Source organism: Pseudopipra pipra, chromosome W (assembly GCF_036250125.1).
Source record: "Pseudopipra pipra isolate bDixPip1 chromosome W, bDixPip1.hap1, whole genome shotgun sequence".
Lineage (NCBI taxonomy): Eukaryota > Metazoa > Chordata > Aves > Passeriformes > Pipridae > Pseudopipra > Pseudopipra pipra.
Window position 1 is genome coordinate 27646176 of NC_087580.1, and position 20351 is coordinate 27666526.

General features: G+C 55.2%; 1 protein-coding gene and 1 pseudogene across 1 annotated transcript; both read right to left on the reverse strand.

Moving 5' to 3' along the window:
• Positions 1-20351, reverse strand: part of LOC135404942 (zinc finger protein 850-like) — a 317904-nt pseudogene that overhangs the window by 83953 nt on the left and 213600 nt on the right.
• LOC135405476 (olfactory receptor 14J1-like) lies at positions 14087-15068 on the reverse strand. Its single transcript, XM_064640177.1, has one exon. The coding sequence runs from the start codon at positions 15066-15068 to the stop codon at positions 14130-14132; it is 939 nt and encodes a 312-aa protein (XP_064496247.1). The 3' UTR covers positions 14087-14129.

A 20351-nucleotide genomic window follows, 5' to 3' on the forward strand; every position in this document is an offset into this window, starting at 1 on the left:
TTGTCATTTTGGCAATATCAGCTGAAGACCAGGAAACTTTGTTTTCCTCACAACAACCAACTCCCATATTAGTCTATTAGATTTTCATGCTGATTTTGCCAGTTCCAAGTTAATGTCTGTTTTCTAATGTTGCAGCAAATCAAAAGATGATTTAGATATGCCAGCAGGTTGTCTTCTACCAAGAGCTTCTTCAATCCCATTGGATTGTTGGGATTCATAAAAGTGTAATTTAAACAGCTGTTTTGATTGGCAACACCAGGAAATTTTAGGATTTTTTTTCCAAAACACACCTGCTGAATGCAGTTTTGATCCTCTTCTAGTAGTTTGTAATTGCATTGCCTGATAATTTGACTGCAAGCCAGCAGGTTAACTGAAAAGCAGAGTTTCAGCTTTATTTTAGGTATGTGATGACTTTGGCAACCAGTGATGAGTTGTGCCAACATGGTCCCAGCTGCCCTCAGAATGCTCCCGGTCACCCCCAGTATGACACAGCCACCTTCACTGTGAGCCCAGTTGCTCCCAGTATGATCCCAGTTGTCCCTAGCAGGGTCTCAGTAGCTCCCAGTTCCTCCCAGTGTGATCCCAGTTGCTCCTAGTTGCCCCTAGCACAGACCCAGTTGCTCCCATTATGATCCTGGTCTGATCCCATTATGATCCCAGTACGATTGCAGTTGCCCCCTGCATGGTCCCAGTTTCTCCCAGTTGCCTCCAGCATAGATCCAGTCAATCCAAGTATGATCCCAGTCTTCCCCCAGCATGGTCCCAGTCAATTCCAGTTGTCCCACTGTAGATCCATTCACTCCCAGTTCCTCCCAGTTGCCCCCAGCATGGTCCAAGTCGCTCCCCATGTGGTCCCAGTCACCCCCAGGATGGTTGCAGACACTCCCAGTATATCCCAGTTGCCCTCAGCATGCTCATAGTCACACCCGGTTACTTCCACTTGCCCCAGGATGGTTCCAGTTTCCATCAGGATGATCCCAGTCACTCCCAGTTTATGCCAGTTGCCTCCAGCATGCACCCTGTCCCTCCCAGTTACTCCCACTTGCTTCCAGCATGATCCCAGTTGCTCCAAGGATGTTCCCAGTTGGCTTCCAGCATGGCCCCACTGGCTCCCAGTTCCCCCCTGTGTAGTTCCAGTCACTCCCAGTTTGATCCTGGTCCCTTACAGTCACTCCCACTGTGATTCCAGTATGGTGGTGGTCACTCCCACTATGATCCCAGTCACTGCCAGTCACTCCCAATAGGATCCCAGTTGCCCCCAAGGTGGTCCCAGTTGCTCCCAGCCACCCCCAGGATGGTTCCTTTCACTCTCAGGGACTCCCACTCTGAGTCCAGTATGGCCCCAGTCACTTCCAGTCACTCCCTGGAGGATGCCATTTGCCCCCTGCATGGTCCCAATTGCTCCCAGTATGAGTCCAGTCACTCCCAGTATGATCCCAGTAACTTCCAGACACTTCCAGCACTAATCCAGTTTGATCCCGCTCATCCCCAGTATGGCTGCAGTCCCTCTCACACACTCTCAGTAGTATTGTAGTCACTCCCAGTAAGACCCCAACAGGACCCCAGTAGGGGCCCAGCTGTTCCCAGTAGGATCCCAGTTGCCCCCAGCAGGGTTCCAGTCCCTCCCAGTATGATCCCTGTCACTCCCAGCCACTCCTTGTATATCCCAGTTGCCTCCAGCATGCTCCCATGCTCCCCAGTGACCCCCCAGTCACTCCCAGTACGCTCCCAGTCATTCTCAGTATGATCCCAGTCACTCTTGGTCTCTCCCAGTATATCCCAGTTGCCCCCAGTGTGGTCCCACTCACTCCCAGTTGCTCCCAGTAGCTTCCAGTATGATCCCAGTTGCTCACAGCCACTCCCAGTCACCCCCAGTGGGGTCCTAGTGCCTCCCAGTATGATCCCAGTCAATTCCAGTGTGATCCCACTTGCTCCAAGTATATCCCAGTTGCACCAACATGGTCCCAACTGCCCTCAGAATGCTCCCAGTCACTCCCAGTATGACCTCAGCCACCCTCACTGTGGGCCCAGTTGCTCCCATTATGATCCCAGTTGTGCCCAGCATGGTCCCAGTTGCTCCCACTTCCTCCCAGTGGGATCCTAGTAGCTCCCAGTTGCCCCTAGCATAGAACCAGTTGCTCCCAGTATGATCCTAGTCTGATCCAGTATGATCCCAGTACAATCACAGTTGCCACCAGTATGATACCAGTGACTTCCAGACACTTCCAGTACAAAGCCAGTTTGATCCCACTCATCCCCAGTCTGGCTGCAGTCCCTCTCACACACTCCCAGGATTATTGCAGTCACTCCCAGTATGATCCCAGTATGACCCCAGTAGGGGCCCAGCTGCTACCAGTATGATCCCAGTTGCCCCCAGTGTGGTTCCAGTTGCTCCCAGTCACCCCTACTGTGGTTCCAGTCACTCCCAGTATATCCCAGTTGCCTCCAACGTGCTGCCAGGTGCTCCCAGTATGATCCCCATTGCCCCAGTTCTGGTCCCACTGGATCCAGTCGGGGTCTTGGTGTATCCCGGTGTCCCCCCTGTCCCCCCACCCCGGTGTCACCCCCTTTTCTCTCCCCACAGAGCTCCTGAGCCGGCGGCGGCCGCAGCCCCTCCCCGGGGCCTCGGGCACAGCCTGGACCCCCCCCCGTCCCTGTGAGGATTTTGGGGGGTCGTGTGTCCCCCCCTCCCCTGCTGTCACTCTGCCTCTGCCTGGTTGCTCCCAGTGATCCCAGTAAAGCTTCCCAGTTCTCCCCAGTCCTGGTTATTGGGGGGCAATGGGGAGAGGATTTGGGGGACCCCACCTGACCTCTTTTTTTGGGGTGGTGGGACCCCAAACTGAGTTGGATGAAGCTGGGGATTGAGGGGATGAAGTGGAAGATGTGAGAGGAGGGGAAAAATGGGGCTTGGGACCCCCAGAGTAATCCGGGGGTGGGGGTGGGGATTGAGGAGACTATGGAAAAGTGGAAGGAACAGGGAGAAGGGTGGAAAAGGCGGGTCTGGTGGGGCAGATGGTCCCATGGGGGTCTTTTGGCACAGGGGGGTTGGCAAAGGGTGGTGGCCCCCCTGAGGTCCCAACTTCCTGTGGGGTGCTGGGGGCTGATGGATCCAATCTCAGCCTTGGATTATGCCAACAGTTTGTTTAGAGGAATTACAGGGGTGTGACTGAACCACTTTTGTTCCCCAGGTTTTAACAATGGCAAATCAGATCTATTGATAGAAAGGAATTTATTTAGGGTTCCAAATGATCAGACAAAAGATCTTCATCAGAATTATTTACTGCACAAGACAAACACTAAAACTACCAGGAGTACAGGATAAGACAGGACAGTGCTCTACACTAAAGCAATTGTTGAAGCAATTCTACTCAAGCTGGCAAAAAAGTAATAATTCTTAATTAGAAATGGATGGAACTCCCCCAGACCAATGCTCGGGGGGAGATCTCTGCTCTCAACCTCCAGCAGTGACCTTGGGGGGGTCCCCAGCCAAGGCAGGAATCTCCACACACCCCGCCAAGAAGGGTTCTGTTGGAAGAAGCTGCCCCTGGGAAAGGGGACTGGCCCCTTGTGGTCGAAAGGGATGGACTGACAGTCACTGGACTCCAGGGGTTGCCTCACCATCAAGGGGTTCATTGGGGTGGAAGCAGCGGCCGAAGCTCTCCTGCAGTCGGGGCACTGGTAGGGCTTCCCTTACTGGTGGGTCCGTTGGTGTTTGGTCAAGTGACACCTCTGGGTGAAGCTCTTTCCACACTCCCCACACTTGTAAGGCCTCTCCCCGCTGTGGATGCGCCGGTGGGTGACAAGAGTGGAGTTCTGGTTGAAGCCCTTCCCGCAGTGGGTGCAGCGGAAGGGCCTCTCATCCGTGTGTGTCCGCTGGTGCTGCAGGAGATTCCAGTCGGTTGCAAACATCTTTCCACATTCAAAGCACTTATATGGCCGTTCCCCAGTGTGGATGAGCTGGTGGTTGTGGAGGGTGGAGCTATGGGTAAAGCTCTTCCCACACTCCCCACACTTGTAGGGCCGTTCCCCGGTGTGGATGCGCCGGTGGGTGAGGAGGGTGGAGTTGTGCTTAAAGCCCTTCCCGCAGTCGGTGCAGCGGAAGGGCCTCTCATCCGTGTGCGTCCGCTGGTGCAGGAGAAGATGTGAGCTGCGCTGAAACTTCTTCCCACATTCCAAGCACTTGTAGGGCCGTTCCCCAGTGTGGATGTGCAGGTGGCGGAGCAGGTGGGACCTCCAGCTGAAGCTCTTCCCACATTCGAAGCACCTGAAGGGCTTCTCCCTGCTGGGAGGCTGCTCAGGCTCCACCAGGTCCGAGCTCTGGCTCAAGGTCCTGCCGCCTTCCTGGCACAGGCTGGTTCTTTCCTCCTCAGAGCACCCTGGGATGGCTTTGGAGCCCCTCCTGTGGGGGGATCTCCGGCCCTTTTCCTCCCCGCTGCCTTCCTGCGCCGGGGAGCCCTTCAAAACGGCCTCTCCCACCAGGGTCTCACGGGGGGATTTGTCCTCCGGGCTCTCCGTCCTCAGCTCGGGGCCTGGGGCAGGAAGCAAGAAGGACAGGGAGGGGATTTGCCTCCGGCCCACAGGGAAGGCCAAGGACATCCCCCCAACTCCGGCCCCGGCAGGACGGCGGCGCCAGCGGGGTTGTCCTGCAGCCGGGGCCATGCTCGGCTGACAGAGCCAGCACAACACCCGCCCAAAGGGACACTGACTTCCTCCTCACCTGACTGGGGGGCCCAAGGCATCTTCCTCGCAGCCTCCTCCTCCATCTGCCCAAGCTTTGGGAAGGACAAATCCATCTGGGGGGGGAAAACAAGGGGTGAGTGCGTTGGCTTGCGGGTTCCTCCTGCCCAAGTCCCTCTCTAGAACTCACCGGACATCCTGTGTCCATAAAAACCTCCAAAACACCAAGATTCAGCCCAGAAAAACCCAAACCACCGAGATTCACACAAAAATCCTTCACAAATTGCAAGAATACCCTTAGCCCCTCAAACTGTAAAAAGTTGAAATTCAGCTAAAAAATACTCCAAAATATGAAGATTAGCCAAAAAAATCTCTCCCAAAAGTTCCCCCTCTCTGGTCTCTCCCCTCTGGGGTTCAGAGGGTCTCCCTTGTCTGGGATGCTGGGGGTCCCACTTAGAAATGCTAAGAGTGTTGGGAGTCCTAAGGGTTCCTTCTCCTCTGACCCTTGCCTTCGGGGTGCTGCGTTCCCAGACATTCCCCCTCTCCAGGTTCTGCACTTCGTTGTGCCGGGGATCCCAGGGGTCCCCACTGTCCAGGCTTCCCCTTCTCCGTCCCCCCTTTCAGGCTCCCGGGGCTCCTCCTTCTCCATGCTCCCCCCTCCAGGTTGCCGGGGGTCCCCCAGCTCCGCCATCTCCCCACTCCGCCCTCCACACTCGGCAGCTCCCGGGCTCCACACCCACCCCCGGCACTCCCGGGGGGCCCCAAACCCGCTGTGTCCCCCCCGCCAGCACCGGGCTGACAGTGGAGCCGGCGGGGCCTGACCCAGCAACACCAACCCCCACCGTGGGGGGGACCCGCATCCCCCCACCCACCGCCGGGGTTCTGCTGCCAACCCAGCCGGAAACCCCCAAAAAACACCTCCTGCCCACCCCGAAGAGGCCCCAAGGGCACAGCCCTGCACAAGGGCCGGCTGTGCCCAAGGAAACCAAAAAGCTCCACAGGCATTGGCTGGGGGGATGTGAGGGCTGGGCCTGCTCAGCACAGCCCCGGCCTCGTGCCCAGCACCTCTTTCCTGACCCACACAAGACCTTCCCGGGCCCCCCAGGGCTCCCCTGCTGCTGCCTCTGCTCCTGGCCCTGCCTTTGCTGCTCCCTTGGCTGGGGCAGCGGCTGCAGGGGGGGGATGGCAGCAGCTTCAGCTCCACGGCACTTCCTGGGGGGAGCTCAGCCTGGGGGGACGGGCAGGGACCTGATGGGGATGGACAGGGGCCCAGCAGGGACAGACAGGGCCTGCAGGGGAAGGCACAGGGACAACCTGGCCCCCCACACTGCCACCGCTGTCTCTGCTCCTCCTTGCAGGCTCCGTGGCCAGGCACAGTTTGTGTTCCTGGGTGCCCACCATCTCAGCACTTGGAGACGCTCAAATCAGCGCCCGCAGCTCTGCAGCAAAGCCCCAGCTCACCTGGCACACAGGGGATGGACACAGACCCTTCTCGGGGATGGGCATTCACAGCTTCAGGTCTTTCCCACCACAGGGCTCTCCTTCCTCAGCAGCACCTCTGCCTTGCACTTATTCTCAGCCTCACCTCAGGGACAGCTCTGGGCTCACCTCCGCGCCACTTCTCAGCCTCACCTCAGGGCCTGGGCTCAAGGACAGGAACCTGCAGGGAGGGGACATCAGGTGCAAGCTGAGGGCTGCCTGCTTGCACTGGCCTCTGGGCTTCTTTCTCCTTCTACAACCATCCTAAAACTAATTCTGCTTTTCTAACACCACACATTTACACACTGACCTTGGAGATAGATATGGACAGACATCTCTATCACCCTGGGGATAGAGCCTCAAGCATGTGCTGCCATAGGAATGGCAATCACAGAATCACAGAATCAGCCACATTGGAAAAGACCTCCGAGGTCATCAAGTCCAACCCTGGATCCAACCCCGCCGTGCTTCCCAGACCATGGCACTGAGGCCACATCCACTCTCACCTTCAACACCTCCAGGGACACTGACTCCACCCCCTCCCTGCCCAGCTCATTCCAAGGCCTCATTACTCTCTCAGCAAAAAAATCCTTCCCAATATCCAACCTAAACCTCCCCTGGCACAGCTCAAGACCCAGCCCTCTTGTCCTACTGCTGCTTCCTGCCAGAACAGCCCCACCCCCACCTGGCTCCAACCTCCTGGCAGGGACTTGCAGGAGTCAGGAGGTCTCCCCTGAGCCTCCTCTTCTCCAGCCTCAACACCCCCAGCTCCCTCAGCCTCTCCTCACACCACTTGTGCTCCACTCCCTTCCCCAGCCTGGCTGCTCTTCTCTGGATCCTCTGACCCCAAAAAAGCTCCCCCTCCCATAGAAAGTCCAAGGGCATTTGGGGACACACTGGGGACAGTTGGGGGGCTTTGAGGGGCACTGGGTGATTACTGGGGGATACTGGGACGCACTGGGGGGAACCAGAGGGCATTGGGAGGACTGGGGGGTTACTGAGGGACACTGGGAGGGCACTGGGAGGGACTGGAGGTGAACTGGGGCACACTGGGGGGCACTGGCAGAGAACTTGGGAGTTACTGGGGGATTACCAAGATACATGGAGGGACACTGGCAGGTTACTGGGCCATACTGGGGGTTACTGGGTGCTCACTGGAGCATCACTGGGCCTTACTGGGGGGCAGTGGGAGGTCACTGGGACACACTGGATGGTCACTGAGGGGGTTACTGGGCCATACTGAGGGTCACTGGGAGGTCACTGGGATATACTGGGGGCACTGGGATCCCCTTACCCAGATGTGGTACATCTCCCCCCCCAGATTTTGGGGTGCATCCCTAGGACCCCTCCCCTGGGGGCTGGGGGACCCCTTGAACCCCACTGCTGGGCTTTAGGGGACCCCCTAAAATCCCCTCAAAACCCCTTGAAATCCCCCCTCGACCCATCGAAACCTCCTCAAAGACCCCTCATCCCTCCCCAACACCCTCTAAACCCTCTCAGTGACCCACAAAACCCACCTGAGACTCCCCAAGCCCATTCAGGGACCCCCAATCCCCCCCACGGGCCCTCCAAACCGTCTGGGACATCTTAAACCCCCCAGAGACCCCCAAACTGCCTCGAAGGTCCCCGCAAAGCCTCCCAGGAACCCGAAACCTCCCCAGAGAGCCCCAAAGCCCACCTGGGACACCCCAAATCTTCTCAGAAAACAAAACCCCCATCAGAGCCCCCCAAAACTCTTCAGGGACCTTCAACCTCCCCCTCGAGTCCTTTCAGGGACCCCTCAAAACGTCCCCGGGAACCCCCGAACCCCCCCACTAAACCCTCCCGAGCCCTCCAGTCTTTCCACCCACACCCGCGCTCCCCGCAGCCCCCGAGGGGATCCCCAGACCCCGCTCTCGCCGCCCCCCCCCCAACTCACCCAGCGAAGTGCAGCGGCCGCAGGCGAGTCCTCCTCACTCCCGACCACGAGGCCAAAATGGCGCCCGCTCCGCGCGCCCTCCGCCTTTACAGACCCGCCCCGCAGCCAATCAGCGCGCGGCCACGGCCCCTGCCCGCCCTTCGCCACGCCCCCACCTGCGCGGGGCATTGTGGGAGTTGTATTCCCTGCGGTGGGGGAGGACCGGACTTGTTGGGGTTTTAGTTTTTCTGTCTTCTTTTATTTTCTCTTTTTTCTTTCTTTCTTTTCTTTCTTTTTTTCTTTCTTCTTTCCTTTTTCTCTTTTTTTTTTTCTTTCTCGTTCTTCTTTTTTACTTTGTTTTTTTTTTTTCAAATTTTTTCCTGTTTTTTCTTTCTTGTTTTCTCTTTTTTCCTCCTTTTTCTTTTTTTTCTTCCTTTTCTTTGTTTTTCTTTTTCTTTTTTTTCCTTTTTCCTTGTTTTTTATACACTATTTTCTATCAGTTGTACTTTCAATCAGTTGTACTTTCAAGGAAAATGTAAACACATATCAAAACAATCTCTAGGTACATATCTTACAACAACAGATAATCTGCCATTGTTCCAGGTTTGTGAGGATTCCCAAGATCACAAACACTGAGACACCAAGGGTGGAAGCCAAGCAACTTTATCCTGTCCCTTGCCACAGCCTTCAATCCACACCCAGCCCTGGATTTCTGCAAAGCCGCCGGGCAGGAGCAGGAGATGGAGCTGGTGCTCGGCGGGAGGGGCAGCAACAACAAACCTGTGTCTTTGGCACCGGGGAAGGAATTTAGTGCTTGAGGGGTTACATTCCACAGGCTCCCCTGGGGATCAGCTTATGCTTGGACAGTAAGAACAGTCTTGGCTCTCTGGGAAGGTCCCAGATGATTGGAGGTTGGCGAATGTCACCCCAATCCACAAAAAAGGCTGCAAGCAGGACCCTGGCAACTACAGACCTGTCAGCCTGACCTCAGTGCCTGGCAGGGTTATGGAGCAGATCATCCTGAGTGCAATCACACAGCACCTTCAGGATGGACAAGGGATTAGACCCAGCCAGCATGGGTTTAGGAGGGGCAGGTCCTTTCTGACCAACCTGATCTCTTTTTATGATCAGGTGACCCACCTGGTGGATGAGGGGAAGGCTGTGGATGAGGTCTATCTAGACTTCAGCAAGGCCTTTGACACTGTCTCCCATAATATACTCTTGGAAAAGCTGGCAGCCCACAGCTTGGAGAGGGGCACCCTGTGCTGGGTCAGGAACTGGCTCGAGGGCCGGGCCCAGAGAGTGCTGGTGAATGGAGCTGCATCCAGCTGGCGGCCGGTCACCAGTGGTGTTCCCCAGGGGTCAGTGCTGGGTCCAGTCTTTTTAACATCTTTATTGATGATTTAGATGAGGGGATTGAGTCCATCATCAGCAAATTTGCTGATGACACCAAATTGGGAGGGAGTGTCGACCTGCCGGAAGGCAGGAGGGCTCTGCAGAGGGATCTGGATAGACTGGAGAGATGGGCTGACTCCAATGGGATGAAGTTCAATAAAGCCAAGTGCCGGGTCCTGCACTTTGGCCACAACAACCCCCTGCAGCGCTACAGGCTGGGCACAGAGTGGCTGGAAAGCAGCCAGGCAGAAAGGGACTTGGGGGTCCTGATCGACAGGAGGCTGAACATGAGCCAGCAGTGTGCCCAGGTGGCCAAGAAGGCCAATGGCATCCTGGCCTGCATCAGGAACAGTGTGGCCAGCAGGAGCAGGGAAGTGATCCTTCCCCTGTACTCTGCATTGGTGAGGCCACACCTTGAGTATTGTGTTCAGCTCTGGGCCCCTCAGTTCAGGAAGGATATTGAGGTGCTGGAGCGGGTCCAGAGAAGAGCAACGAGGCTGGTGAAGGGACTTGAGCACGAGTCCTATGAGGAGAGGCTGAGGGAGCTGGGGTTGTTTAGTCTGGAGAAGAGAAGGCTTAGAGGCGACCTCATCACTCTCTTCAACTACCTGAAGGGAGGTTATAGCCAGGCGGGGGTTGGTCTCTTCTCCCAGGCAACCAACAATAGGACAAGGGGACATGGGCTCAAGCTCTGCCAGGGGAGGTTAAGGTTAGATGTTAGGAAGAAATTCTTTACAGAGAGGGTTATCAGGCATTGGAACGGCCTACCCAGAGAGGTGGTGGATTCACCATCCCTGGAGGTTTTTAAAAAGAGATTGGACGTGGCCCTTAGTGCCGTGATATAGTAATTGGAGTTGGATCAGGGGTTGGACTTGATGATCTTGGAGGTCTTTTCCAACCCAATCTATTCTATGATTCTATGATTCTCCAGTCATTCCTGACACCAGGATGGAAATTCAGCAGATAACTAAAGCCAGTCACCTTAGGAGCCCACAACCAGCGGGGCTGAGGGAGGCCCTGGCAGCTCCCCAGCACCTCCCTCTCAGTGGGACACCTCTGGCAGCCTCTCCCAGCTCGGGAACCCTCCAGTTTCCAACACTCCAAAGACCGGCACTGATGCCCAGGACAATTCTGATCCCCCTCAACAAACACTCCTCCAGCTGGGACCCTTGTCTGTTGAGAAACACAAAGGGATTTGGGGGAGTGTTTCCCTGACAACAAGGAGAATTTGGGAGAGGGACCTTTCCACACCCAGCTCTTGATGTGTCCACACATCTCTGCCTGGGTGTGGGTGTGAATTGACTGTGGTGGGAATGTTGTTCTTGTGAATCTATAATTCAGTCACTGTTAAAATTGTAGCACATGCTATTGAATCACCTGATAACTGTTCAATTGGTCAATGATTAAGTGCTACTAATGTCTTTTGTCCCCTTATCTTTGGATCCAATTCGTTTGTGCCCTGACCCTCTTGCATACCAAGGCTCTGTGTAAATCATTCCCTTTCATCAAAAAATATATATTTTTCATGACTTTCACTTTAAAGTCATCCTCCTTAGCTAAACTACAAAACAACTCCAATTAGCTCTAGAAGTCTTGAAGACTTGAGGATAATTAAAGGAATGAAAATAATTTGTTTTTCAGTGTTTTAATGGGTCCCACAGTGTGTTTGGAGTTGCATCAGCTGTCAGTCCAAGATAGGCCATGTCAGAACTGGTGAGGCTGGGGGATGAGGAGAAATGTTGATCATACATGGTCAGTGTGGATCTCCTGAGAAGACACTCAGCATCAAGATCACTTGGAGAACACCTCTATCACCTCTTCTCTGAACTTAAAAATATCCATAATTGAATTAAAACAAAAAAAGTACAAATTTTGAATACTTGTTTTGAAATTGCCTTGAAGACAATTAAAGGAAGACAAAGAGATCCTGAGGGATTTCTGGAATTTAATGAGCCCCACAGTGTGTTTACAGCTGCATCCATGATCCTGAGGTGCTGAGAGAAGATTGAAGAAGCTGCTCAAGAAGTCAGAAGCCAAACTCCAAGTGCCTTGAAGCATTGCTGGGCCCCACTGAGGGCAGGCACTGCCAAAGCCTCCCCAGGGACTCCTTGGAGCAGCTCCTTGGAGGCCAGGAGTGCAGGCAGACCAAGGCTCTGGGCAGGCCCCTGCAATGCTGAGCAAAGCCTGCCTTGGTTTTGTGGAGCACAAAGGCCAAGGCCTGAGCCCCAGGCCCTGGCCCAGCAGATCCTGTCCCTCCCGGCTGGCTCAGGGCTGTTTGGGGGGCACTGGGATGGGAGGGGGAGAAACAACAAAGGCCAAAACTGGGCAACCCCTGCCAGGCTCCTGAGGGAGGGGCGAGGCAGAAACCAAGTGCAGAACCTGCCAGGCAAGTTGCTTGTGGTGGCCTGAGTGGCAGAGGCAGCTGCCAGAGGCAAGGGGACAAAGGCCTGGGTGCCTTTGGGCCTTGCAGCCCTGCCAGAGCCCTTGGCCATCTCTCCTGCAGGCTGTCCTGCCCTGGCCCTGCTGCTGCTCTGGCCTTGCAGGCTACACACACCCCTCCTGCTTTCCCACCCCCTCCCAGCAGCATTTCTAGACCCTCCCTGATGTCTCTGCACCAGCTCTGGCTGTTGCCTTGTGCACTTGGCCTTATTAACTTGGATCCTGAGCCCCTGTGCCACAGGACATCCCTCCCAGAGCCCAGGCCCTTCTCCTGGGGGTCACTCCAGAGCTCCTCAGGGCCCTGCCCTCATCTCGGGGTCATTCTGCCACCAGGGCAGGACTGGCCCCTTTGCTTTCTAAAACTCCAGGAGGTTTGTGTTGCCAGACCCCAGAGCTCCTCAGGGCCCCTGAGAGTGACTCTCAGCTGGAGCAGCTCTCAGGGCTGTGCACAGACGGCTCCCCTGACTCTTGGTGCCCAAGGCTGCTGCTGCCTGTCAGGGCTGGGACAGAGGTGACCTGGCAGCCCCTTGCCAGCCCTGGGCCCCCTTGGGATCCTGAGGCACAGCTGCCTCCTGCCAGCATTCTGACCCCTCTGCTCCTTGTGTGCCACGGGCTGAGCAGATCCAGGTCACCTCCCATTCCTCTGCCAACCCCCTGGGCCTGCTCTGGGCCCTGCAGGTCCTTGCCCTGCTCCCAAGGGCTGTGGGGGTGCTGAATGGTCAGGGCTTGGGGTTTAGAGCTCAGGGTGGGGATTAGGCAGAACTTTGGGAGGTTTGTTGTTCTGCTGGCAGTGTCTGGGTCATGATTAGGGGAAGAGCTTTTTGCGCTGGGTTAGGATAAAAACTTGGTTTTTCATGCTGGTAATACAGATTTGGGATTGGGGTGGGCATTAGAGGACAAATAAGTCTGGAGTTCTGGGTTTGGGCTTTTTCTGGCTTGGAATTAGGGCTGTGGATTCCTTTCCATGGGAGGGGCAGCACTTTTGGGTAGTGTTGGGGCTTGAGGTTACAAAGTGCATAAATGTCCATCAGGCGTGTTTGCACAATCAGTGTTTCAGCACCCTCAGCATTCCCTAAACCTGGTTTTTATCTCATCAAAATCTTTCCTCTCTCTTGGCCAAGCCCCTCTTTCCTTCCTCAATTATCTCCTCCCTTTTGTCCCAGTTCCTCCTAACCTCCTCAGAACTTTCATCAGGATGGGCTCAGCTGTGTGATGATGCTGTGCAACCTCCTGGAATCAAGGAGCCACTGTGAAACCGCAGAACCTCATGGAATTATGGGGCCATTGTGACACTGGGGAAAGCCATGGAATCAAGAGGCCACTGGGACACTCCAGGGCCCCATGGAGCCAAAGGAACCCTGGGACAATGGGCAACCTCCTGAAATAAAGGGGCCACTGTGACACTGCAGAAACACATGGAATCAGGAGGCCATTGTGGCACTGCAGGGGCTCTTGGAAACAAAGAAACCCTGGACCACAGTGGAATTTCATGGAATCGAGAGGCCATTGTGACACCGGGGAACCTCATGGAACAAAAGGAATCCAGGGACTTCTTCTCGATACCAGTGTTGGGAAAAGACCTCAGCCCTCAGGAAGTGCCTGGAGGGGAACCCCTTTGCTGCTGGAACTGCTGTTGTGGAGCCCAGCCCTGTCCCAGCAGTGCCCAGGGCCTGTCCCTGCCTGTGCTCACAGGCCTGACCCACAGCAGGACAGTGACTGAGCTGCCAGAGCACTCAGGCCTTGGGCACGGACAGGAAAGGAGAGGGTGGGAGTGCAAAGAGAGCAGCTCTGAACAGACCCAGTGCTGGTGCTCCCTGGTAGTGTGGGGACTCTTTTCCCTTCCACATCTGCAAACATGGAAATGCCCTCCAGCTTCAGGGGAGGTCTTGGAGGAAGAATCTGGTAAAAAGCATTTGTGTCCTTTCTTACACTCAGAGATTGTGATTCCTCATGTACAAACTAACACAGGGAGGATGTTTGACAAATACCTTGCTGCACAAACTTTTATTTTGTTTAAATGCACACAGAGCATGATTCCTGATTAGTACATTTTGTGGATTAAAAAAAATTGGTAGAGAGTGAATTATATATGGGATGAAGAATAAAATTTCAGTGTTAATGACATGAACAGAGGAAAAAAAATGGGAAGCCCCCCAACGAAAACACTACGAAAAGCTTTAGAAGGCAGGTTGGGCCCAAAATGTGTTATGCAATGAGTGTTCTGCAGAAGAAAAGAGGCAGTTTATTGCTTCTTAAAAAAACATCCAGTCATCATTTTCCTTATGGCATCCTTGAGCTCCTGGTTCCTCAGGCTGTAGATGAGGGGGTTCAGTGCTGGAGGCACCACCGAGTACAGAACTGACACCATCAGGTCCAGGGATGGGGAGGAGTTGGAGGGGGGCTTCAGGTGGGCAAATGTGGCAGTGCTGACAAACAGGGAGACCACGGCCAGGTGAGGGAGGCACGTGGAAAAGGCTTTGTGCCGTCCCTGCTGAGAGGGGATCCTCAGCACAGCCCTGAAGATCTGCACATAGGAGAAAACAATGAAAATGAAACAGCCAAGTCCTAAAGAGATAGCAAAAAACATAAGTCCAATTTCCCTGCGGTAGCCTGAGTGTGAGCAGGAGAGCTTGAGGATGTGTGGGATTTCACAGAAGAACTGGCCCAGGGCATTGCCCTGGCACAGGGGCAGGGAAAATATATTGGCTGTGTGCAGCAGAGCAGTGAGAAACCCAGTGGCCCAGGCAGCTGCTGCCATGTGGGCACAAGCTCTGCTGCCCAGGAGGGTCCCGTAGTGCAGGGGTTTGCAGATGGCAACGTAGCGGTCGTAGCACATGATGGTGAGGAGATAAAACTCTGATGAAATGAAAAATAGAAAGAAAAACACCTGTGCAGCACATCCTGTGTAGGAGATGGTTGTGTTGTTCTGGAGGGAATTGTGCATGGCTTTGGGGACAGTGGTGCAGATGCAGCCCAGGTCTGTGAGGGAGAGGTTGAGCAGGAAGAAGCCCATGGGGGTGTGCAGGTGGTGGTCACAGGCTACAGCGCTGAGGATGAGGCCGTTGGCCAGGAGGGCAGCCAGGGAGATGGCCAGGAAGAGCCAGAAGTGCAGGAGTTGCAGCTCCCGCCTGTCTGAGAATGCCAGGAGGAGGAACTGGGAAATGGAGCTGCTGTTGGGCATTTGCTGCCTCAGGTTTTTGTTTGCTGTTGAGGAGAAAAAAGGCAGAACTAAATTAGGCCAGACTCAATCAGCAAAACATCTTGCATGTCTCAGCAATTCAACATTCAGGGCCTCTTTTCAGGAAGATCTCTCTGCATCCCTCTCCCCGAGCTCTGGGCTTTGCTGGCTGAAGGGGGCACTGAGAGCAGGGACCCTGAAATGGGCTCCCGAGGAATCCGTCTTGCTGTGCAGTGAGAGGCAACTTGGAGCACAGGGTGACCTCCAATTAAATGCACTTGTGATGTATCAAAGTGTTTCCAGAACTGCTGGTCACAGTTTGCCCAAGGGCAGAACAGAGGGAGGGGATTTGGGGGACTTTGTGCTCCAAGTGAAATCTTGTGAGTCCTGAGAGGCAAAGGAGTGGTCTCTTGGTGCAGAGACAAGAGCTGGCCATCTTTCCCGTTCACAGCTGCCCCTGGCTGGCAGCTTGGAGCTGAAAGGGGATGGCCTTAGGAATTCTCTGCAAAAAGAAACAAGACACTTATGGGATCAGAGGAATCCTGGTTCAAAGAGCACATTGAGAGAATCCTTGCCTTTCCTCAGGATGCCTGATTAGGATCTCATCTCTATCCTCCCAGACTGCCACACACAGGGATCATTGCAGCTCCCAAGTGCGGCTGCCCAGGGCATTTCCATGGATTTAGCACTGAGAAGTTTTCTCCATGGGGCTCCTGTGCAGCACAGAGATACTATGGCAGAGCTGTGCCCTTCTGGAGGGCACCTGCAGCCCTGCAGGACACCCAGGCAAACAGCTGAAGACCCTGAAGGTGCCTGGAGGGCACTTGGGCACTTGGCTCCCACAGACACATCCCCACAGCAGCACCCAAAGGGGTTGTGTCTGGATAGGAATCTGCCACCCCCAAACCCCACACTGGCTTAGAAAACCCGCTGGTGAGAACAAGGAGAGCCCAGGCAGCAGGGGATGGCAGGGAAATGCCACAATGCTGCTGCCAAGGGAGGAGGGACACAGAGAGACAGCTGGAAATCAGGGCCTTGTCCTTGCCTGGGCTCTGGCTGCTGCAGGGCAATGCACAGCCCAGCCCCCATGGGCCTGAGGGCACAGGCTCTACTTAGGCTGGGAAAGGAGCCCAGGGAGGAGCTGCTCAGGGAAGGGGTCTGTGCCACAGGGACAGCAGGGAGGGGCCCCCATCCCCCTGCCCAGCCCTTGTGGCAGCAGCTGCCTCTCCCTGCCTGCCTGTCTCTGGGTGAGGAGCTGTTCCTGCCAGCAGCCCCTGCCTGTGCCCAGCTCAGCTCCCTGCCAGTGCTGCCAGAGCCATCCCCAGCCCAGTGCCCAGGGGCAGCTGTGCCTGGGCAGGGGCTGCAGAGCAGATCCCAGACAGCCTGTGGTGGCTGGGAAAGGGGAGGTGTTCTGGGGGGATGTGCTTCCTGAGAAGGGCCCCTGGAAATGGAGGAGGTGGAGCTGAAGCTGTGAGGAGCCCTGAGCCTGCAGCTGAAGGGCCCTGCCCAGCCCTGCCCTGCCCTGGGGGGTCACTCCTTCCACCCACCCCTTCTCCCTGCAGGGCCGTGGCAGCTCCTTGGCCGGGCTGAGAGCTGACCCTGGCAGGCAGCAGAGTCCCTGCCCCAGCACACAGAGCCCTGGGGGCAGGACCCTGCTCTGCACCACAGCCCTGGGCACCCCTGGCTGCACCCCCACCTTCCCACCCCACAGCCAGCCCTGCCACAGGGAACCTTCTGGCCCTGGGCCTCTGATGGGGCAGCAGCAAGTCCTGCTCTGCAGCAGCTTCTCCTGCTGCACCCCAGCAAATCCAGCAGAGCCATCCTGACAGCTCCTGCCACTGCTGCCATTTGGCAGCTGGGAGAGGCACTTGCAGGAACTCACCTGCACTGCTCTGCAGCCAGAGCCTGACTGTGGCAAAGGGCTGGCAAGGTTCCTGCCCTGAGCAGCTCTCCCCTGTCCTCCCACCCCAGGATCCCTTGAACCTCCTGCTCCCTTCTCCTCTCTGCCCTTGCTGCCTGCAGCTCCTGCCCTGCTCTGCCATATGGCCACTTCCCCTGCACTGCAGCAACTGGGAGAGTCCTGCTGAAAGATCCTAGAAGCTGTGGGATGTGGCAGCTTTAGGAGATCCCTCCAGGAAGGCAAGTTAAACTTTCCTACAGCCAGAGAATTCTTTCTTCAAATCCTGGGAATGTTTCTCACGTAGCGAGAGCTCAGTCACCTCCCAGCCCTGGCTGCCTCTCATCTCTCTGCCTTCTCTCCTGTGCCCTGGGTGCTGAAGGCAGTGCCCTCAGCCCTGCTGGGCTGTGCAGAGGAGCTGCTCACCAGCAGAGCTGTCTCTTTGAAGCTCTTCTTGCTTGCCAGGAGCTCCCTGTGTGCCAGGAGCCTGGCCCAGCTCAGCAGCACAGCAACAGCCCCGGGCATTTCATGATCCTCCAGGGGGTTTGTCCTTGTTTACATGAGACTCAGTCCCTGAGAGGAAGTTCAAACAACTTCTAAGAAATCAAAGTGAGATTGAAACACTGAAGTTTCTTTTAGTGCTAATGAATCTCACTGAGGGACACAACTGAGAACATGTCCCCAGATTCCAGTTGGAGCAGAAAACTGCAGACAGTGATGACAAGGATGGACAAGCAAGGGAAAGGTGGCTCTGATGCTGAATAAACCTTGACTTCTTTACTTAATCCAAAGGACCAAGCCCTGATCCCCAGCCTCTGGGAAGGCAGATCCTGTCCCTGCCTCATTCCTCAGGGCTCTTCCTGGGGCACTGGGATGTGGGATGTGCAATGCCAAGGGCAGGACCATGGGGTGGCACCTGCCAGGCTGCTGAGCAGGGACAAGGAGGCCATGAGGCCCCAGGGCTGCAAGGGGCACTCCCCTCCTCCTGGCATCAGGGGCACAGACAGCAGCCATGGCCAAAGGCCTGCAGAAGGTGGCTCTGTCAGGGCCTTTCAACTTCTCCCCATCCCTGTCTCCTCTCCAGCCCAGGCTGTCCTACGGTGTCCATGCCCTGCCCCTTTCCCTGCAGGCTGTCGTCATCCCCCCGGCTGCCCCACCTGGCTGGCACCTTCCTGCACTGACATCTCTGCGTCCTCCCTGGCTCTTCCTGCACACACAAAGCCTTGGGCTCATCCAGACTCCTTCTTTGTGACATATTGCACCACAACACTGACCTCAGAGGGAAATTTCTGACTTCTTGTCACCAGTCTAGGCCACCCCAGCTGCCCTTGGTGGCACTAGTTCTTTCTTAGGCTGTTTTCTGACAGGAAGAAAAGCTCCACCAACTCTCACACCCCCCCTTCCAGACCTCTCAGGCTACTCCTCTACTGTCCTCAATCTTCACACCACTGACCCCTGAGTCCTCAGCCTCTATATACGGGTCATGTGCTTGAGGCCCCAAATTCCTTCCTGGGAGATCTCTGGGACCTCTCCAAGGTTTTGGAAGATGACAATAGAGTGCTCTTATCCCAGGAAACACAGAGGGACACTTTTTTCCAAGGGTTGTCTTGGCAGAATGAGGCACAATCTCTTTAAACTTTCTGGCACAAGGGAGCTCTGAGCTCTGGGTACGGAGGGAGCTCCAAGTGCCAACCACTGGAGTGGGAGCTACAAATCATCAGGGCTTGTGTTCTTTGGAGGGCCAGACACTGGTGAGAGTGGGGTGTGTGTGTGCACATGTAAGGACTTGAAGGGCACAATGAACTGTCTCAAAACACTGTCAAAGCAGGAAAATCCCATAAGGAGCCACAACACACAAGCACTGGTGGCAAACAGGAAGGCCTTTAATTCCAAGGCCTAAAGGGAGGTGAAGCTTTGGAAGTAGCCCCCAGGACAGAATTGCCCTGTGCAGAGTGTGGGAAAGAGCAGACAGCCCCAACAGGAAGCCAGGGCTGGTAAGGCAGGTCTGGGGAACCCATCCAGACAAAGATTCCAACCTGCAGACTGTGAGCACACTGGGCAAAACTCCCACCGTGGCAAGGTGTGGGAAAGGAAGCAAGTCCTTGTCCACGTGCCAGCCCAAGCTGTGGGAACAGCATCTACCCCCCTGAATACCCGGGGTTTGGGCTGGATAAAAGTGATAGCCCAGAAGCACAACTTGGGGACCCTCCACCGAGCAGAGCAGGGTGAAGAAGGACCGGTGGGAGCCTCAGGGATCTCCATGGTGTGATACATTTACTTCATCTCTGTCTCTCTCTCACTGGCTTCCCACCACCCTCTTCTTCTCTCTCTCTGTTTCATTCTTTTTCTCTCCCTCCTATTTACTGTTAAATCAAAGCTGGACTGCTGACTTTGGCACATGGTCTCCTTTGCAGCTGAATTTGGGCAGAGGTCTCTCTTAATAATGGGAACCTGAGAGTATCCATGAGGTTTTACAGTGTTGGAATGGCCACTAGATTTCATGAGGTTCCACAGAGTCCCAGGCTCCATTTGGCTTCATAAGGCTCTGCAGTGTGATAATGGACCCTTGATTCCATGGGTTTGCAAAATGTCTCAGGACTCCTTGGTTCTAGGAGGCCCCACATATCACAGTGGCCCCTTGGTTCCATGAGATTCCACAGTGTCCCAAGAATCCTTTGTTTCCATGAGGCCCTGCAGTGTCACAGTGGCCAGTAATTCCATGTGGTTCCACATTGTCCCAGGGTTCCTTTGGCTGAATGAGGTTCTGCAGTGTCACAGTGGCCCCTTGATTCCATCATTCCACAGTGTCCCAGGGCCCATTTAGCTCTATAAGGCTCTGCAGGATGACAATGGTTACTTGATTCCACAAGGTCCTGAAATGTCTCAGGGTTCCTTTGGTTCCATGAGGCCCCCCATGTCACAAAGACCCCTTGACTCCATCAGGTTCCACAGTGTCACAATGGTCACTTAGGCTCAATAATACCCTGCAGTGTAAGAATGTCTCCTTGATTCCATGAGGTTCCACAGTCCCAATATGGGTCCTTGATTTTTTGAGGTCCACAGTGTCCCGGGGTCCCTTTGTCTCCATGACGCTCTGCAGAGTCACAGTGGCCCCTTGATTCCATGAGGTTCTGAAAAATCTCAGGGTTCCTTTGGTTCCATGAGGCCCTGCAGTTTCACAGTGGCCTAATAATTCCATGTGGGTCCACATTGTCCCAGGGTTCCTTTGGTTCCATAAGTCCCCGAGGTTCCTCAGTGTCACAATGGCCCTTTGATTCTATGAGGTCTCGAAATGTCTCAGGGCTCCCTTGGTTCCATGAGGCCCTTCATGGCACAATGAACCCTTGGTTCCATGAGGTTCCACAGTGTCCCAGGATTCCTTTGGCTCC